Source organism: Capricornis sumatraensis, chromosome 20, assembly GCF_032405125.1.
Source record: "Capricornis sumatraensis isolate serow.1 chromosome 20, serow.2, whole genome shotgun sequence".
In the NCBI taxonomy this organism is placed as follows: Eukaryota; Metazoa; Chordata; class Mammalia; order Artiodactyla; family Bovidae; genus Capricornis; species Capricornis sumatraensis.
This window is the reverse complement of record NC_091088.1, coordinates 68,147,507-68,168,887: the sequence shown is the minus strand read 5'-3', so window position 1 is coordinate 68,168,887 and position 21,381 is coordinate 68,147,507. Positions and strand designations below refer to the sequence as shown.

The following is a 21,381-nucleotide window of genomic DNA, read 5'->3' as shown; positions in this document are numbered from 1 at the left end:
ATCATGAGCGTGGGAAAAGCATCCTGCATGCTATGCACTGAATCACAGTTAGTACTTCATAAAGGCAGCAAGATCTGTTCGAATCCTCTTAGGTTTACAGTGTTTAGGGAAACAAAAAGTGACGATCAGGTCATGAGGCATGCTCCGTGATGCGGCTCAGGTCAGACTTCCATCCCTGGCTTTGAGAAGAGGCTGGCCATCTTCCCATGTGACATGAACCAGGCTGACTGTACCAACAACACTGACCGCTTCCGCATCCTGTGGCTCTGTCAGCTTTGCTCAGTTCTGCCTCCTGTCTCACAGAAGCAGAGCCATGTGCCCCACACTCCTCAGTCTCCTGAGTCTTGGTGAGTCCAGAAAGACACCGTTGGAGAGAGTTATGGTGGAAATTAGGAGGTCTTCACACCATTGATCAGGTTCCCTGCATGAGGGTGCAACGAGTGTGGGGTCCATCGGGACAAGCCATCTCTGACGTGTTTTTCCTTCTAGGATTCTGTGTGAGTCTGAGGACCTGGGCAGCTGTGGGTGAGTCCTACCTATCCCTTATTTCTCTGTTGAGCAGAGCAGCTGTGGCTGATGCAGATGACATTGGGGGCTGGGGTGAGACCCGTGTCAGTACAGTGAGAGCCGCAGGCCCTGTGGATCCCAGGTCCTCCTATTGGCCTTGATACTCATCTTCACTCTCCCCAGAGGTTAGCCCAGCTCTGGACTCTGGACCTGAAGGCACAGTGTGAAGTCTGGGAGCTGGGAGCTAGGCCCAGTGAGTGCCATTTCTATCATGAGAGGGGAGGAGGGGGCTGCAGCCCACAGACCCTCCCCTACAAGCTGGCTCATGGCATCTCCAGCTGGCCCTTAACAACAGGATCTGCAGGAAGCCCGCTGGACCTGAGCCCAGGGAAGGGTCTGCTCCTCAGGCAGGGCCACCTGGACCTTGTCTCACATTTGTTGTTGGTTAGCTAACAAAGGAGCCAGCTTCAAGCTTTATTTCCTTCTTTTCAGTCAAGTGGCTTTTTCACTTGTTATCTCTGTTACTTTTAGTCACTCACTCATGTCTGACTCCTTGTGACCCCACGAACTGTAGCTCACCAGGCTCCTCTGTCCATGGGATTCTCCAGGCAAGAGTACTGGATGGGGTTGCCATTTCCTTCTCCAGGGGATCTTCCCTACCTGGGGACTGAACCCTGCTCTTCTGCATTGCAGGAAGTTTCTTTACCATTGGAGCTACAACAAAGCCAACAGGAAAGCCCTCTCACTTCTTTTCTATGAATCAGTTTTTTTGTGGGGTTTCTTTTGCCTGCATTGTGCAGCATGCAGGATCCCAGTTCCATGATTAGGGATTCAACCCGGGCCCTTGGCAGAGAAGGTGCTGAGTCCTAACCACCTGACCACCCAGGAATCCCCAGTGTTTTGTGTTTTGAGAGAGTTTTCAACATTTTGTCAACCCAAGGAGTTGTTCTTCTCCTGATAAGAATCACTGCTGAGAATCATATTCTTAGAATCTCCGTCATGTTTGTCCTGGGTTGACTGTGTCTGTCTGTCCCCAAGCCCCAGGTGTCCTTGAGTATCAGGGTGATACACTTTAGGGTTGGTGCCTTGGAAGAATTGAAGGGGAAGCACTCCAACAAGACCAGTGGGGAGAGGGGACCATTCCTATTTTCCTCTCAAAACCTGTGACTCCTTCTCTCCTAGGTGAACATGGCAAGCCCTCTTTGTCAGCCTGGCCAAGCCCCATGGTTCCCTTAGGACAGACTGTGACTCTTCAGTGTCATTTCCATTCTCCACGTAAGAGATTCAGACTGTTCAAAACAGATGGGACCAGTTTTCGCGAGCTCCACGGAAATCATTTCAACACCTTCAGCCTTGGCCCAGTGACCAGAGAACATGCCGGGTCCTACACATGTTCCGGATTCTCCAGGTCTCTCCTAGGTTTATCCAGACACAGTGACCCCCTGCAGATTGTGGTCACAGGTAGGAGGGGTCCAGCCCAGCCCGGGACAGCCGTCTATGCAGGCAATCCCATCCTAGGTCCAAGTTCCTTACGTGGTCAAAGATTTACTCAGGATATCCAGCCAGGAATGAACCAGGAAAGAGAACCCACTCTGAGAGTTTAAACTCAGGATGTTGAATAGATGGGGTGCTCTGGCAAAGGAAGGATGAGCCTCGCTAGGCATTAGTTAGACAGGATGCTGCCGCTGCCTGTCAGCAGGGAGGATGGGGAACGACCGTGATCCAGCACCTGCCACGCAGTAGGGAGCTGTAATCCCATATGAAGGAGCTGGGGCCCCAGGGAGAAGACCCCAGAATGTCTCCAGAGGCATGAGGTGGGGGTCATAGATGGGGAAATATTCCCTTTTTTCTCCACCTCCTTTCCAATCTCCTGCCAGTCATCACCCACATTCTAGATGAGAGTGAACGGAGCCAGGGAATGCATCGTCAGAACCACCCAGCTCCCCACCACACATATTAGTGACAGGATGAAGCTGAGAGCATGGCAACCCACTCCAGTATTCTTGCCTGGAGAATCCTATGGGCAGAGGAGCCTGGCAGGCTATGGTTCATGGGGTTGCAGAGTTGGACAGAACTGAAGTGTCTGAGTATGCATGCATGAAGCTGAGAGCAGATCCAACAGCTAGAGAGCCTAGAATAAACACAGAGGAGGCTGGAGGTCTTGACCAAAGAGAAACAGAAGAGCATGAGCCAGAGCCCGATAACAAGCCTAAAGAAAATGCAACAGAACAGACAGGAAGGGTAATTGGCTTTGATGGTTCATGGGGACATTTTTCCCACCTTCAGACGTCAGGGGAAATGCCGAGGTGGGGAGACTCACTGAAGCTCACAAGCTCTTTGCTCCTAGGTGTGTTCACAAAACCCTCCATCTCAGCCCACCCAGGCCCCCTCATGCGTGTGGGAGAGAATGTGACCCTCTGCTGTCAGTCACTGCGGTGGTTTGACAAGTTTATCCTGCACCAAGAAAATAGCACAGGGAATTTCCAGAGACGGGGACAGATGCTCCCTGGTGGGCATGCCACAGCTGACTTCTCCATTGGCCCTATGACTTTGGCGAGTGCGGGCACCTACAGATGCTACGGCTCTCTCAGCCACTCCCCCTATCAGTGGTCAGCCCCCAGCGACCCCGTGGACATCATCATCTCAGGTGAGTGTGGCCAGACAAGTGCCTTCTGCTCTCTGTCACAGAAGGTCTGGTGTCCAGTCCAGCATCAGTACCGGGAGAGAATGACAGGTGTGCAGAGACACTCACAAAGTCGGGGAGGGAAGAAACCAGAGAGAGAGGAGGTGTGAAAGCAGAAGGGAAAAGAGAACAGAGTCCTTGCCATGTGCTAAGGGGAAGACACAGCCGGTGACAGAGGGAAAGAGCGAGAACGTGAAAGAACGACCAATGGAGAAAAATGTACCAGAGCAGGGACGCGGGCAGTTCCCTGCTCAGGCAGCCACTGATGGCTGGTTAAGGGGTTGGTTTCCCGCTTTCATGTCAGAGCTCCCTTCCTCTGTCAGCAGCACACTGTGGTACCAGCCCTCCTGCAGTCTGGCCCCTGGGTGATCGAGATGGAGGTTGACACCCTGAAGTTGCTCAGCCTTGTGGTTTAACGCATCCTTCTGCACAAAGAGGGGGGAGTGGTCCCTCCAACCCTCCCACTAAGGAGTCACGTCCAGCCCCTGGGGTCGGACAGGGAAGCACTGAACACTCCCTCAAGAATGAGGTGGTCAAAGATCCTGTGAGATTCTGGCAATTTCCACTCCATAATGCCTGCTTCTTGGTCAATACCATGTTTTCTCTTGGTCCCAGCAGTAGTTAGTATGTTACGTTTTTCAAGAGCAACCCAATCTGGTTGATTTTTTAAATCTATTTCTTCTCATTGATTTTTGTTGAAGTTTGGTTGACTTAAGATGCTGTTGATTCCTGTTGTACAACAGAATGGTTCAGCTTTTCAAATAGATATATTCCTTTTTAAAATTTGAATGTATTTATTTTGGCTAATTACTTTAGATTATTGTATTGGGTTTTTTTTTTTTTTAAAGGCTATTACTAGTGTGCATTCCCACCAACAGTGTAACAGGGTTCCCTTTTCTCCTCACCCTCTCCAGCACTTATTGCCTGTAGACTTTTGGATAGCAGCCATTCTGACTGCATGAAATGGTTCCTCATTGGGGTTTTGATTTGCACTTCTCTGAGAATAAGCAATGTTGAGCATCTTTTCATGTGGTTGGAGCCATCTGTATGTCTTCTCTGAGAAAAGCCTGTTTAGTTCTTTGGCCCATTTTTTTGATCAAGTCGTTTATTTTTCTGGAATTGACCTGCAGGAGTTGCTTGTCTATTTTTGAGATTAGTTCTTTGTCAGTTGCTTCATTTGCTATTATTTTCTCCCATTCTGAAGGCTGTCTTTTCACTTTGCTTACAGTTTCCTTTGTTGTGCAGAAACTTTTAATTTTAACTAGGTCCCATTTGTTTATTTTTGCTTTTATTTTCAATATTCTGGGAGGTGGGTCATAGGGAATCCTGCTGTGATTTATGTCAGAAAGTGTTGTGCCTATGTTCTCCTCTAAGAGTTTTATAGTTTCTGATCTTACCTTTAGATCTTTAATCCATTTTGAGTTTATTTTTGTGAATGGTGTTAGAAAATGTTCTAGTTTCATTCTTTTACAAGTGGTTGACCAGTTTTCCCAGCACCACTTGTTAAAGAGATTGTCTTTTCTCCATTGTATATTCTTGCCTCCTTTGTCAAAGATAAGGTGTGCATAAATGTGTGGATTTATCTCCAGGCTTTGTATTTTGTTCCATTGATCTATATTTCTGTCTTTGTGCCAGTACCATACTGTCTTGATGACTGTGGCTTTGTAGTAGAGCCTGAAGTCAGGCAGGTTGATTCCTCCAGTTCCATTCTCCTTTCTCAAGATTGCTTTGGCTATTGGAGGTTTTTTGTATTTCCATACAAATTGTGAAACTATTTCTTCTAGCTCTGTGAAAAATACCCTTGATAGCTTGATAGGAATTGCATTGAATCTATAGATTGCTTTGGGTAGTGTACTCATTTTCACTATATTGATTCTTCAGATCCATGAGCACGGTATATTTCTCCATCTATTTCTGTCCTCTTTGATTTTTTTCACCAGTGTTTTATAGTTTTCTATACATAGGTCTTTTGTTTCTTTAGGTAGATATATTCCTACGTATTTTATTCTTTTCATTGCAATGGTGAATGGAATTGTTTCCTTAATTTCTCTATTATCTCATTATTAGTAGGAATGCAAGGGATTTCTGTGTGTTGATTTTATATCCTGCAACTTTACTATATTCCTTGATTGGCTCTAGTAATTTTCTGGTGGAGTTTTTAGGGTTTTCTATGTAGAGGATCGTGTCATCTGCAAACAGTGAGATTTTTCCTTCTTTCCCAATGTGGATTCTTTTATTTCTCTTTCTGTTCTGATTGCTGTGGCCAAAAATTCCAAAACTATGTTGAATAGTAGTGCTAAAAGTGGGCACCCTTGTCTTGCTCTTGACTTTAGGGAGAACAGTGTTGAGATTCCTTTAAAAACTAGAAATAGAACTGCCTTATAACCCAGCAATCCCACTGCTGGGCATACACACCGAGGAAACCAAAATTGAAAGAGACACGTGTACCCCAATGTTCATCGTAGCACTGTTTATAATAGCCAGAACATGGAAGCAACCTAGATGTCCATCAGCAGATGAATGTATAAGAAAGCTGTGGTACATATACACAATGGAGTATTACTCAGACATTAAAAAGAATACGGTTGAATCAGTTCTAACGAGGTGGATGAATCTGGAACCTATTATACAGAGTGAAGTAAGCCAGAAAGAAAAACACCAATAGAGTATACTAATGCATATATAAGGAATTTAGAAAGATGGTAATGATAACCCTGTATGTGAGACAGCAAAAGAGACCCAGATGTATAGAACAGTCTTTTGAACTCTGTGGGAGAGGGTGAGGGTGAGATGATTTGAGAGAATGGCATTGAAACATGTATAATATCATATGTGAAACAAATCCCCAGTCAAGGTTTGCTGCATGATACAGGATGCTCGGGGCTGGTGCACTGGGATGTCCAGAGGGATGGTATAGGGAGGAATGTGGGAAGGGGGATCAGGATGGGGAACACGTGTACACCCATGGTGGATTCATGTTGATGTATGGCAAAACCAATACAATATTGTAAAGTAATTAACCTCCAATTAAAATAAATGAATTTATATTAAAAATTTTTCTTTAAAATCTCATTTGTGGAGACAGATTTAAAAAAATGATGTTAAATGACACTGCATTTAAAAAATTATTTTTAATTGGATTTTAAATGACACCCCATATTTAAAGTTATTTTTGAATTTTTCCCTGTGCTGGGTATCCATTACTGTGGGTGTTTCTCTCCTGCCAGCCAGTAGGGAGCTGTAATCCTGTATATAGGAGCTGGGGTCCCAGTTAAGACCAAATCAGCCCAGGAATGTCTCCAGAGGCATGAAGTGGGGATCACAGATGGGGAAGTATTCACTTTTCTCTCCATCTGCTTCCCAATATCCTGCCAATCATTACCCACATTCTAGGAGATGAGTGTGAAGGGAGACAGGGTATGTATTATGCCTGGTATGTATTCTACCAAGAAGCAGACCCACCCCAGCACCCCACCACGCATAGTAGGGATGGGATGAAGTTAAGAGCACTGCAACCCATTCCAGTATTCTCAACTGGAGAATCCCATGGACAGAGGAGCATGGTGGGCTACAGTCCATGGGGCCCCACAGAGTGAGACACAATGAAGGGACTGAGTATGCATGCATGAAGCTGAGAGCAGATCCAACAGCTAAAGAGCTTAGAATAAACACAGAGGATGCTGGAGGTCTTGAGCAAAGAGAAACAAAAGAGCATGAGCCAGAGCCCGAGGACAAGCCCTAAAAAATGCAACAGGACAGACACGAAGGGCAGTTGGCTTTGCTGCTTCATGAGGAGGTTTTTCACACCTTCAGATGTCAGGGGAATTGCTGACGTAGGGTGATTCACTGAAGCTCACAAGCTCTTTGCTCCTAGGTGTGTTCCCAAAACCTTGCATCTCAGCCCACCCAGGGCCCCTCGTGCGTGAGGGAGAGAATGTGACCCTCCGCTGTCACTCATCGATGCTGCTTGACAAATTTATCCTGCACAAAACAAGCAGCACAGGGCAGTTCCAGAGATGTGGAGAGACGTTCACCCGTGGGGATGCCCCAGCTGACTTCATCATTGGCCCCATGACTTTGGCGAGTGTGGGCACCTATAGATGCTATGGCTCTCTCAGACACTCCCCCTATGAGTGGTCAGCCCCCAGCGACCCCGTGGACATCATCATCACAGGTGAGTGTGGCCAGACCAGTCCCTTCTGCTCTCTGTGTCACAGGTCTGGTGTCTAGTCCAGCATCAATACCGGGAGAGAATGACAGGTGTGCAGAGACTCACAAACTCAAGAGAGGGAACAAAGCAGAGAGAGGAGTTGTGAACGTGGAAGGGAGAAGAGAACAGAGTCCCTGCTGTGTGCTAAGGGGAAAACACAGCCGGTGACAGAGAGAAGGAGCGAGAACGTGAAAGCACGACCCACGGAGAAAAATGTACCATAGCAGGGACATGGGTAATTCCCCGCTCAGGAAACCAATGATGGTTGCTTAAGGGGTTGGGTTCCTGCCTTCATGTCAGAGCTCCCTTCCTCTGTCAGCAGCACATGTGGTACCAGACGCCCTGCAGTCCAGCCCCTGGTTGATCAAGATGGAGGTCGACACCCTGAATTTGCTCAGGTCCTTGGTTTAACAAGTCCTTCTGCACAAAGAGGGGGGAGTGGTCCCTCCAAGCCTCACACTGAGGAGTCCCTTCCAGGCCCTGGGGGTGGGCATGGCAGCCCTGAACATGCTCTCAAGAATGAGATGGTCAAAGATCAAATGAGATTCTGGCAATTTCCACTCCATAATCTCTTCTCCTGGGTCAATGCCATGTTTTCTGATAGTCCCAGCAGTAGTTAGTAAGTTCCATTTATTCCAAGAGAACCACACATGTTTAATTTTTTAAATTTATTTTTTATTTATGTTTGTTGAAGTCCAGTTGATTTCAGATGTTGTTAATTCCTGTTGTACAACAGAGAGGTTCAGTTATTCATATATATACATATACTCTTTCTTTTAAAATGGACATTAAATGACAATCCATCTTAAAAATTATTAATTTGTGTCAAAGGATTTTAAGTGACACTCCAGTTTTACAGTTATTTCTGAAGTTTTCCCTGTGCCACGTATCCCTTGCTGTGAGTCTTTCTCTCCTGGCGGCGGGCGGCCTTCTCACTGCAGTGCCTCTCTTGTTGCACACTTCCGGCTTTAGTCCTCTATTTAGGACTCGAGTTACCCTGTGCTCTGAGATCAAGGTCTCTTCCTTGCAGGTCGGTCCAGGAAACCCTCTCTCTCAGCCCAGGGAGGCCCCGTGGTGAGGTCAGGGGAGAACATGACCTTGGTCTGCAGCTCCGAGAGTGCCTTTGACCAGTTCCATCTGCTCAGCGAGCGCGGGAACCTTGGGCGCTCACAGGCTGGAGGGCGGGGCCCCAGCGGAGCACTCCAGGCAGAGTTCCCTCTGGGTCCTGGGACCCCAGCCCACAGCGGGGTCTACAGGTGCTACGGCTCCTTCTCTCGCTCTCCCTACTCTTGGTCAGACTCCAGCGACCCACTGTTGCTGTCTGTCACAGGTGAGGAACCTCTTCCTGGCCCGTGCTTTGTTGTTCCTGTTCAGTTGCTATGCTGTTTCCAGCTCTTTGCAACCCCATGGACTGCAGCGCAACAGACTCCTCTGTCCTTCACTATCTCCTCCTCATGGATCACAGCCTTGTAGTGGTGAAGGGACCGTCATACCTCAGTAAAGCTATGAGCCAGTCGTGTAGGGCCACCCAAGCCTGACGGGTCATAGTGAAGATTCCTGACTAAAGGTGGTCTCCTGGAGGAAGAAATGGCAACCCACTCCAGCACTCTTGCATTGAGAACTGATGAAGAGTCCCATGTCACATTATAGTAGATGAGATTGCACTGGGCAGATAGTCCATTTGGGTTTTTGCATAACATCTTACTGTATCATGAGCTCTACTCAAGGTCTCTGTGTTGGTGTCAGGGGAACCATAGCGTTCCTGGAGAAATGGAGGCAATGAGACCAGAACCAGAGAACCAGAGAAGAGAGATGGTAGATGGCATCTCAGCCCTCTTCCACCTCCTGTATGGATACTCCACAGCAGAGTCCTGTCTATCCAGGCAAATAAAGAATAGGGTCAGAGTAGAGCCAGGAGGAGGAGAGGCTGGGCTGATTTCAGAAGATCAGAGATTGCCTTGGCCCCTTGCTCTTCATGTTCTCCCAGAAGCAGCTCTGACATACAGGGGATTCCCAATTAAGGAGCACAGACACTCATTCCCAGAGCAGAGAGGATGTCTCTAGCTTACAGCTGTCTTTCACCACCAGGCATATCCTTCTCGCCTCCTTCCACCATCCCTTCTCCAGGATGGAGGGTCTACTCAGTGCTTTCACGGGGAGCGACCAGAAGCCCTCCCCTCCCCCCATCAGTGCTCTGAGGGATGACACAGTCCTCATTCAGTGAGTATGAGGAAGGTTCTTGTTCACCCCTTCTGACTTTTTTCCCTTAGGATCCACTACGAGTACTTGCCCATCAACCATGGAACCCCACACCACAGAAGGTAAGCAAGACGGTCTCCTATCTCAGAAGATTTCTGAGAAGACAGAGGGCTCCTGTGTGAGTGTTGGCTCTGCCACCTCCCAGCTCTGTGACCCTGGGCTCCTCAATGTCCCTGTCATGTCAGCATTTGAGACCGTCGACTGCCTAGAACCAGGGTGGGCATTGAGCTTCTCATGCTCTGTGACTGGGAATTTCTAAATTGAGCAAAGTGGGTCAGAGTGACCTAACCCCATGCTTAAGGGAGATGCTCACCCTTCATGCACCAAGATCTTTGGGGAAGCATGGCGGGGCAAGAGGAGATTTTTAGGGATCACCTTCAATATATGGTATTCCTCTGTTAGTGTTTTGTGAACTAAGCATTCCAGAGGTCAGAAATAAGTGTCATGTCTTCTTGAGGATTCCATTCCAGGTCTATGTGGATGGAGGGGGAAACGTACTGTGCATTAAAGGGTCACATTCAACCAGAAACACCATGCCTGTCATACGGGGCAGGAGAGAAAAACTGCATCCGTGCCCGGGGGACCTTGGTTCAGACGTCTGCTGGTCTTGCACAGCCTCTTTACTTCATCCACTGCTAGCATCTCTCCTGGATGCTTTGGTACCTCCTGGGTTGTGGAGACCATAACTGATCAGGTTGATAGATACTGACATTTTGACGCAAGAATACAATAAATCCAGTGCGTAGGGGCACAGCGTGTGCAACGAATACCCAGACCTTCTATTTGCTTGTTGGCAGAAACCCGGCTTACTCAAGAACACTCCAGCACGTGGTACGTTGTCCTTGGGCTTGTGATAGCCTTCACTTCTACCAGCATCTTCCTCGCTGCTCTTGTCTGTCACTGGTGTTCTACCCCAAATCGTAAGTCTGAAGAGGCGAGCTCATCATCATGTGACCCAGGGAGAGGTGGGTTCATAGCAAAGAATGGCATTTTCACTTCCTGTGGGTTAAAAACTGATTTCCATTGTTGTAATCCCTGATGGAACATCTGCCAGACCCAATGAACCCCATTCTTTTAATGAAAATATGTATTGATTTATTCTTGGCTGCATCTAGTCTTGGCTGGAGCATGGGAAATCTTCATTGTGGAGCTGGGGTGCAGTTCAAGGCTGCAGAGCTCGTGGGCTCAACAGTTGCAGCATTAAGGATAGTTTCTTCAAGGCATGTGGGATCTCAGTTCTCCCACCAGGGATAGAACCCACGCTCCCTGAATGGGAAGGTTGACTCCTCATCCCTGGGCCACCAGGGACATTCCAAGCCCTGTTCTTCCCTTCAACTACAGCCATCCGTTTTTCTCCCCTACATGCTCTTGGGACTCTGCTGATATGTAGAAGAGCGTGGTCCACAACAGAAGACGTAGGATGGGTCCGTGGGTTTGCACAGGTTCCTGAGACAGTCCATGAATGGCTGGGCTTGTATATGGAATGTTTTGTTTTGTTTCATTTACGGGTAAAGACAGGCTCAGCAACCTGGGGCACACCCCTACCTTTTTCTAACTTTGATGTAACTATCAAAGTTACGGAGGTTTGCAATAGCTGCATCCACCCTGAAGAGCCTTGACTCTCTTCCATTCACAGATGTTGCCATCATGGATGGAGAGCCCATGGAAGACAGAACAGTGAACGGCGAGGTGAGTCCTCCCAGCCCAAACCTTTGCCATAGTCGGAGCCCCTCCAATGCCCAGTGGCCCAGCCTTCGAAGATCACTTCTCAGTCCATCATTCTCACCTCTATCCTCTCAGGACTCTGCAGCAGAAGACGTGGTATACACTCACTTGGACCTCGGGACCCTCTCCAAGAGAAGGTCCACTCCCGCTCCCCTGAGGCCCATGTATCCCTCTGCCGAGCCCATTATCTATGAGGAATTCAACATAAATCAAGACCATGCTCAGCCCTGACCTGTGCCCATCCTTTGAGCACACAGAGTGTTACAAATCAAGGACCTAGATCTCTTGTTAAAGGGGTTCCTCGTGGACACTCCTTCTCCTCCAAAGCAGCCCATCAGCTCTGAGGTGAGGAGTGGAGTCCAAGAATTATAGTATCTTCTTCAAAAATCCCACCCCCTCTTAATAATCTCCTGGCTATTCCAACTCTATTGTAACTATTTCACTGCTTGGGGAGATGCTATAATCAATCGCTCATACTAGGTAGCTTATCATGATCACCCTACTTTTTCTACAATTCTAATAAAGAATAAGAAATTTGCCAGTTGATTTTTCAAGTTATTCAGTTTAAAATAAAACAAAACCAATAAAAGAAAACCCCTCTTCATTAACATTTTACAGGGGTAAACTTATTTACAGGCCGAAACAGACTTGTAGACTTAGAGAACAAACTTAGAGTTACCAGAGGGGAAGAGTGGTGGGACAGATAGAGGGGAGTTTGGGATTGACGTGTGAACAGTGCTATATTTAAAATAAAATGCTTTCCATGAAAAAATAATAACGCTCGTTGGCAAAATAAAAAGATGAAATATTCTCTGAGATAGCCAGTGTGGTGCCACTAACCATATGAGGCTGAATACATGCATGCTAAGTCAACTCAGTCATCTCCGACTCTTGCGACCCATGGACTGTAGCCGCCCAGGCTCCTGTGTGCATGGGATTCTCCAGGCAAGAATCCTGGAATCCGTTTCCATTCTCTTCTCCAGGGGATCTTCTCAGCCCACTGAATCCAGGTCTCTCATGTCTCTTGCAATGTCAGGCGGATTCTGCACCACTGAGCCACCAGGGAAGCCCCCTCAGCTTTCTAAAAAGAACAAAGTCCTGACTTTTGAGAACATGGATTGACTTGGAGGGCATTATGCTTAGTGAAATAAGTCGGACAGGGAAAGAGAAATGCTGTAAGTTTTCACTTATATGTGGAATCTAAAAATCAAAATAGTGATTTCCTTGATGGTCCAGTGACTAAGACTCTGGGTTCACAATGCAGGGGCTCCAGGTTCAATCCCTGGTCAGGGAACTAGATCCCACAAGCTTCAACTAAAAAGATACCACGTTCCACATCTCAGATCTGATGCATCCAGATAAACAATAATAAGTATTAAGAAAATAAAAATAGATGAACAAATATAACAAAAGAGAATCAGACTCACAGATTCAAAGAACAATTAATGGTTACCAGAGGGGAGAGGGGAGAGGGGAGAGGGGAGAGGTGAGAGGGGAGAGGGTTGGGGTTGAGGGGCAGCAAAGTATGCAGAGTGGATTAAGAAACACCAACAACCATTTATATAATAAATAACTCACAGGGTTATAATGTCCAGCACAGGGAATATAGTCAATATTTTATAAATTTTGTATTGTGTGTAATCTCTGAAAATACTGAATCACTATGTAATACACATGTATCTAATATAATATTGTAAGCCAACTATACATAAATTATTAAAAATTGTTTCATTTTCAAGGAACTTGGCCATGCATACATAGAAATTAAAAAAATCATGAAATTAGCATTTTCCATAAAGACAATTTTACTTCGGATGTCACAGAGATGGTTGAACATTAAAGATAAACATAATTCTTGAAAATCTTTTAATATAGGAATGAAATAAATTATATTAAAATTATATCAAGAATGAAAACAGAAAACAATTCAGTGCCTCAAAGTCATAGCAGATTAGATATTGCAGCATATTTTTGGTAAACTTGAAAACGTAGCCCAAGGTAGGTTGGATCAGAGGTTGTGGTTGAAGTTTGTTAAACACTCTGAAGAGACAGAACTGGCCTTAAAATTTTCCATGAAGCGCAATTCCTCCCTCAGCCTGGGCCCCCACACTCTGCCTTTTTTTAAGGTAAGAAGAGCCTGTGTGAGTCACCTTTCCGTCCTGTGGTCAGCTTGCACACGATGTTAGTTTGGGCGTCATCACAACATCCTGTGTACTCTTCAGGTCTGCTGAGCTGCTGCCTCCTGCTCAGCAGAAGCAGCACCATGCTGTCCACCATCGTCAGCCTGGCATGTCTTGAGTCCTGGAACGGAACAAAGCCTGGTGCAAATATTGACCTGGAGGGCTGGGTCCACCTTAACAGAGAGCCCTGCCTCCACTAGGGTGAAGTGGATCTTAATAGTTGGGTTCATCAAGGCTGAGCACTGTCCTTGCCAATGAGGCCCATAGAACAGGCCAGGGGAGTAGAAGGCCAGGTCTGATGGGAGATGGATCGTCCATCATGAGTCTTTCTTTACAGGGTTCTTCTTCATCCAGAGCATCTGGGCACAAGAGGGTGAGTCTTTCCCCCAAACCGTGGTTGCCATCCACCTCAAGTAAGACTGTCCTGTAATGAGAGGGGAGATGGCACAGAAGGTAGGGTGACGGTCAACCATGGGAAGTCATAACCACATAAGGGTGAGTCTTTTGGAAGGAGAAAATGGGAGCCCAGGGGGGCTTTGATGGTAGAGAGTCTGCCTGCAGTGAGGGAGGCCTGGGTTTGATCCCTGGGTTGGGAAGATCAAAGGATCTTCCTCAAGGAGAAGGAAGTGGCAAGGCACTCCAGTATTCTTGCTTGGACAATTCCATGGATACAGGAGTCTGGAGGGCTATAGCCCATGGGCTCACAAAGAGTCAGACACGACTGGTTGACTAACACTTTCAGGGAAATCTAGCCCCCAATTCTGGTCCAGAGACCCTCCCCCAGACACTCTTCCCTCTGCTCAGCCAGGCCCTATGGGCACCTACAGGAGACTGTGATGCTCAGAGCTGGGGTGACTGGGAGGGACTGGTGTTATCTGTAGACTGAGGGAAGACAGCAGGGCCAGGGACAACAGACCCTTGGAGGACAAGGTGATGGCTCCAGCTCTCCAGCAACTCCATGGATAGGCATTGGAGAGAACAGCTGCTGCTGGCCTCCATTCAGAAGAAGGGGAGAACCTATGCCCTGCCCCCTGAGATTCCTTAAGTTTCTACCACAGACTCCATCATGTCCTGTGTTTCTCATGTGAGCTGACATCATTTCACTCACACAGGTTGTGCTTCCATTGGGTGTCTACTCCATCTTGTTTTATAAAACAAATTTTACATCATCAACATCCAGGAAGAATCTGTTAGTTGACACTTGCTCAAAATTCTCAGGCCTCCCCGGTAGCTCAGTGGTGAAGAACCTGCCTGCAATGCAGGGGCTGCAGAAGATGCGGGTCAATCCTGGGGTTGGAAGATCCCCTGGAGAAGGAAATGGCAACCCACTTCAGTATTCTTGCCTGGACAATCCCCATGGGCAGAGGAGCCTGGCAGGCTAGTCCACGGGGTCACAAGAGTCAGACACAGCTGAGCACAGACACACCCTCAAAATTCTCAGCAGATGTTTTTCGTGTAGGGTGTGCTATGCCTCTGCGGTGTGGGAATCTCCATGCAGCATGGGTTCCCCTGGTTTGAAAAGGAGCCTTAGAGATGTGGGAAAGGGGTGGGTCATCTGAGCCCCGCGAGGGGAAGGGGTTCCCCATTTTCTACTGTAAAGCATGCATTCATTTTCCCCAGGTGATCAATTCAAGCCCTCCCTGTCATCCTGGCCAAGCCCTGGGATTCCTCAAGGACAGCATGTGACTCTCCGGTCACTCCCCTCTCGGATTTGGCAGGTTCAGGCTGCACAAGGGTGACAGAGCCGATGTCCCTGAGCTCCAGGCCGTAATGTTCTGGAAGGACTTCCTCATGGGCCCATGACTGAAGCACACGCAGGGACCACCAGGCGTCATGGTCACTACAGTCACCTCTCCTCTGTATGGTCAGCACCCAGCGACCCCTGGAGACTGTGGTCTTGTCCAGAGGCCACTCATTGTCCCAGTCTCCCAGACCCCAGAGATTTCCGGTGGGAGTGTGAGTCAGGATCCAGTCAGAACGACAGGAAGTGCTCCAGGCATTCTAGATAAAATGCTATTTAATGGAGGAAATTGGGTCCCACAGTGGGCAGAGATGTCACCCCATGATGGCTCGCATCCTAAAACCCCAAATCTACGATTGCTCCGTCCCATTCCAAGGGAAATGAAACTGCATGTGGAACTAAGGTTGGTAAGCAGGTGACCTTGAGATGAGGAGGTTTTCCTGCAGGTGTCTCTGTGCTTTCGGTCTCTCCCACTCTGAGTGGTCAGCCCCTTAGTGACCTTCTGAACACGGTGATCACAGGTGAGAATGTCAAGAGCTGGCATACAGACTGGATGTACCAGGATGTGGAAGCCCCAGGTGGTGGTGTGGGAGACGAGAGAAAGGTGCTTTTCATGGAGATAAATCGACTTGGTGAGTGTTGCATCCAACAGACAAAGAAAGAGGAGAAACAAACACAGACCACCTGTTATAACAGAAGAGACAGAGGCAGGGGCAGAGACAGAGGAACTCAGGGATGGAGATAAAGAGTGAAGTGAGAGACACAGACAGAGGGGCAAGGAGCAGAGAGGGTGCCCTTCCTCCCTGACTTTGTTCAGAGACCAGAAGCAGTTTAGGAGCCTGGTTTCCATTTCAACCCTACACTCTCTTCTCTACTCAAAGAACCCAAGGATACACCATGTATCTGCCCAGGACTTCATGACCAGGTTGGTCTGTCTCAAGCTGTTTCCCCAGGAGCCCTAGTCCTCATGGCCCGGGTGATGCACAGATACTGTGTTCACTCAGATGTGGCTTCGTTCCAGGTGGGTGAGCCACACTGTGCCCCAGGACCCAAGGTCCCCGGTAATGGAGCCAAACCCCAGCTCCTGTATGTTGTGCGTTTCATGGGTTCTCATGCTGTATGCTCAGGCCCACGTGCAAGTTCACACCAAACGTTGTAAGATTATGGAGGTCAGAGCCCACAGAGAGATGGAATCAGAGAGAAAACAGAGTCAACGGAAAGCAGAGGCAGAAACACTGTTGCTGTGTGAACACAGAAAATAAGCCAGAGGGACGGGGGTGGGGGGAGAAACATCTAAAAAATAAAGGTAAATGGAAAGAAAAAGGGATAGAGAATTAATGAGAAAGAAGGGAGTGGACAGAGAAGCCCTAAAAATCAGAGACCTGGGAAGGGGGATGGGTGCAAAAATTGAGAAAGATGGTGATGTGTGGGAAGATAATAGGGATTACAGAAGAGAGCCAGGGAGACCGAGAAGAGAGGAAGTCGTGGAAGTGGAAATAGATGAGAGATAGGCAGATAAAGTGATGGATGAACATATACCTGGATGATAAAATAGGTAGATAGATAGCTACGTACATAGAAAGGTAGATAGATGGTGGAACGATGGGTGGATTGCCGGGGTCCAGCCCCAGTGGATCCAGGGTGATTCGAAGGTGGGGACGGAGTCGGCGTCCTGGAAAAAACTTATGTAATTGCAGATATAGAGCGAGATTAGAAACAGATAGTGTAGCAGGAGAATTAGTGGAGAAAAGAGACTGAATAACTGGTTTACATGGAATACCAATCACCACGTACGTAGGCCACAGGCGTCTTTCCATTCTCCCGAAGGAGAGGAGGCACTGAGGCCTCCCCGGTCCGATCTCAGAAGCCCGGGGCAGAATTAGCAGGCTTGGTGAGTACCCACATTTCAGATGGGAATTCAGCCAGGAAAGCGGGGAGTGAGAAAGAAACAACATGGGGGTATCAGTCTTTCCAGAAACTGATCCGATTTCTTTATTTTTCAGGTTTGTTTATATACCTTTTTGTTATACATAGGGATGAATACAGAGTCATGCGGGGGTCAGCAGACCTGATCCTTGTCACAATCAGGTGCTTCATATAAAATTATACAAAGGTCTTATGAGTTTCATCATCTTTTAGCCAGAAGGTCTGCTGACATTTTATGGCCCTTTCTGATACTGGTCAGTTAACCAGAAAACTTATTTTTCCAGGGGTGATTTTTTCTTAAATCAGGCGCCACCCTCCAAATAAAGTTGCATTCCTATAGAGTTACAATCAAGAAAGGAATTTACTTAACCTGATGTTTAACATGATTAATCTTAAAGGTTAATACTTATTTTTCCTATATGCTAGTTATATTCATTATAAGGGCAGGAATATGAACTTTTAGCAGCAAATATTGGCTCAACAAATGTAAACCCTTCACCAATGTTCCCCTTAAGATCTATTTTGTTTTAAGATAGTGATAAAGTTACATTTTTGCATAGCAAGGACACAGTGATTTATAGTGATTTATAACAAAGTACAGCGGTCTATAATAAAAGAGAAGATTCATTAACTCAAAAAGTCTAGTATTGCTAACATCAAAAACTACTATATTTCCTTTTCTATATTCCAAATACATTGATTAATATATTCCCAGGTGCCTCTGAATATGGAGGCCTGATGGCAATCATTGACTCATCAATGAAAAAAGCCCTATGCTAATACTCCAAACTCTCTGTGCTGTTTATGGCTGAGAGGCTGTCACACAAGCTAGTCTGTCAGCAGAGAGGTTTGACCTGAGACATCCTTGTCACACCCAGGGCAGGGAATCAGCAGTAATTATTGGCAGGATAAATGAAAAAACCCTTCACCAATATAATCCTGATCGACCCACTAATACTATACTAATGATCTTCTAACTTCTCAAAAGAGTCTGTATTTAGAAAGTTTTAAAACATCTCATGCCTCTCACAGTTGGGAGGCTGTAAACAATCACACGCGGCCGGACGAGCCTGATCAGGCAGGCCAGAGAACCTCCAGAGATCGTAAGTTGAAACACTCTTGTCACGCCCAGGAATTTTTATTAACTGGAGCTGCAAGTTAACTCCTTCTCTGAGAGAAATGGTTATGGGGGAGAGCTCCCCGTAAAGTACTCTGATTTGGGGGTAGATGCTCGGGAACAGGTTTCCTGAGGCTTGATCACGCCTTTGCGTATGCCAAGCTTCCTTCCTCATGACCTTTGCCATGGGCTGAGTTCCTCACTCTGGCTCCCAACAGTGGACATATAGATGGATGATAAGATGGGTAGATGGAACGGTGGATGGAGATATAGACAGATAATAGAACAGATGAATAATGCTGAAAGATAGAGACGAGGTAGAGAATGAGAGGCTCCGAATGAAAGAAGACAGATCAAATCAACCAATCCAAGGAGAACTAGCGAGAGTTTAAAAAAATACAAGAAGGAAAAGAGTTAGGAGGGAGGCAGTTTCAGAGACCCAGAGAGAGAAAGTAGGAGAGAGACAGGGGAGAATAAGAGAGTGAGAGCGAGAAAGAGAGAGAGAGAGTTGAGAAGAATCGCGGGTGTGAATTCTCAGTTCAGGGGTGAAGGACATGGGATTCGGGAAGAGCCTGTCTCACGAAACTGCCTCTCCTTCCAGGTGTGTCCAAGAAACCCTCTCTCTCAGCCCAGGGTGGGCCCGTGGTGAGGTCAGGGGAGAACGTGACCTTGGTCTGCAGCTCTGAGAGCGCCTTTGACCAGTTCCATCTGCTCGGGGGGAGGGAGGGGGGATTTGGGGGCCCGCTCACTGGAGGGAGGGGCCCCCACGGAGCTCTCCAGGCAGAGTTCCCTCTGGGTCCTGGGACCCCAGCCCACAGTGGGGTCTGCAGGTGCCATGGCTCCTTCAGTCGCTCTCCCTACTTGTGGTCAGACTCCAGTGACCCACTGTTCCTGTCTGTCACAGGTGAGGAACCTCTTCCTGGCCCATGCTTTATTGTTCCTTTTCAGTGGCTAAGCTGTGTCTAATTCTTTGCAATCTCATGGACTGCAGCACGACAGACTCCTCTGTCCTTCACATTCCCCCCTTCATGGACTTCAACTTTGTCGTGGTGAAGGGGCTTGTGTAACTCAATGAAACTATGAGCCATGTCATGCAGGGCCACCCAAGCCTGACGGGTCATAGTGAAGAGATCTGACCAAATGTGGTCCCCTGGGGTAGGAAATGGCAACTCACTGCAGTATTCCTCCCTCCAGAACCCCATGAAGAGTCCCATGCTTTACAATACACTAAATCACATTGCAGAGGCCAAAAAGGTCATTTGGCTTTTTCCATAATATCTTTCTGTATCACTGAGCTCCTTCTCATGGGCTCTGTGCTGACATCAGGGGACTTTAGGGCTTCCAGAGAATCGGAGGCAATGAGAACCAGAGAGGAAAACAGATGGTAGATGGCATCTCAACCCTCCTCCACCTCCTGTATGGATGCTCCACATCAGAGTTGTGTAATCAAGGCAAATAAAGAAAAGGGTCAGGGTAGACCCAGGAGGAGGAGAATCTGGGCCCATTCAGGAGGATCTGAGATTGCATCAGCCCCTTGCTCTTAATGTTTTCCCAGAAGGACCCCTGACATACAAGTGATTTTCCAATTAAGGAGCATAGATACTCATTCCTGGAGCAGACAGAATGTCTCTTGATTACAGCTGTCTTTCATCGCCAGACATATCTTTCCTGCCTCCTTCCACCATCTCTTCTCTAGGATGGAGGGTCTACTCAATGCATTCCCCAGGAGGGACCAGAAGCCCGCCCCTGCCCCATCGGTGCTCTGAGGGATGACAGACTCAAGGACAGGCAGGAGGTCAACCTTCCAGAAACAAGAGTCCTCCTATGGTGGGGTGAGGAAGGTTACTGTTCACCCATTCTGGCTTTTCTCCCCTAGGATCCACTACAAGTACTTGGCCGTCAAACATGGATACCCACACCACAGAAGGTAAGCAAGACGGTCTCCTATCTAAGCAAATTTGAGAAGACAGAGGGTTCGGTTCTACCACCTCCCAGCTCTGTGACTTTGGGCTCCTCAACGTCCCTGTCATGTCAGCATTTGAGATCATGGTTTGTATTAAAACTGGATGGGACATAGAGTTTCTCATTCTCTGCGACTGGAAATTTCTACATTGAACAAAGTGAGACAGAGTGACTTGACCCCATGCTAAAGGAGCTGCTTACCCTCCTTATAGCAGCATCTTTGGGGAACAATGAGGGGACAAGGGGAGGATTTTAGGGAGCACCTTCAGTATGCACTATTCCTCTGCTAGTGTTTTATGAATGAAACATCCCACAGTTCAGAAATAGAAGTGTCATGTATTCTTGAGGATTCCATTCCAGGTCTATGTGGATGGAGGGGGAAATATATGGAGGATTAAAGCAGTCCCCATTCATGAAAAAGCACCATGCCTTGTCATTCGGGCAGCAGAGGAAAACTGCATGGGAGCCCAGGGGACCTGGTTTCAGACCGCTGCTGGTCTTGCATGGCCTCTTTACTCCATCCACTGCTAGCCTCTCTCCTGGATGCTTTGGTGCCTCTTGGGAAGTGGAGACCATACTGATCAGGTTGAGAACTGCTGACACACTTTGATACAATGATACAATAACTCCTGTGTGTAGGGGCAGGCTGTATGCAACGGATAACCAGACCTTCCGTTGGCTTGTTGGCAGAAGCATGGCTTCCTCAAGGCCACTCCAGCCAGCTGCACCTTCTCCTGAGGCTCTCCGTACCTTCGTCTATACCAACATCTTCTTTGTGTTCTTGTCTGTCACTGGTTCCCCATAAAGTAAGTATGAAGAGCCAAACTCTCACTGGTGTGCTACCCAAATCGTAATTCTGAAGGAGGAAAGCAGAGTGTCATCTGACCCAGGGGGAGGTGGGCTCATAGCAGAGAATGGCGTTTTCACTTCCTGTAGGTTAAAAACTGTTTTCCATTGTAATCCCTGAGGGAATATCTTCCAGAGAACCATGGAACCATGTTCTTTTTATGAAAATATGTGTTTTTTTATTCTTAGCTGCATCAGGTCTCAGCTGCAGCATGAGGGATCCTC

The 21,381-nt window shown here is 47.4% G+C and overlaps 1 protein-coding gene and 1 pseudogene across 1 annotated transcript; both read left to right on the top strand.

Moving 5' to 3' along the window:
• Positions 1 to 313: 313 nt before the first annotated feature.
• On the top strand, positions 314 to 11,615 carry LOC138096448 (putative killer cell immunoglobulin-like receptor like protein KIR3DP1). Its single transcript, XM_068992651.1, has 9 exons — positions 314 to 347; positions 490 to 525; positions 1,690 to 1,968; positions 2,855 to 3,154; positions 8,431 to 8,730; positions 9,671 to 9,721; positions 10,457 to 10,579; positions 11,296 to 11,348; positions 11,460 to 11,615. The coding sequence occupies exons 1-9, from the start codon at positions 314 to 316 to the stop codon at positions 11,613 to 11,615; spliced, it is 1,332 nt and encodes a 443-aa protein (XP_068848752.1).
• Positions 11,616 to 13,647: 2,032 nt separating this feature from the next.
• LOC138096962 (putative killer cell immunoglobulin-like receptor like protein KIR3DP1) lies at positions 13,648 to 21,120 on the top strand (annotated as a pseudogene).
• The last annotated feature ends 261 nt before the right edge of the window (positions 21,121 to 21,381 follow it).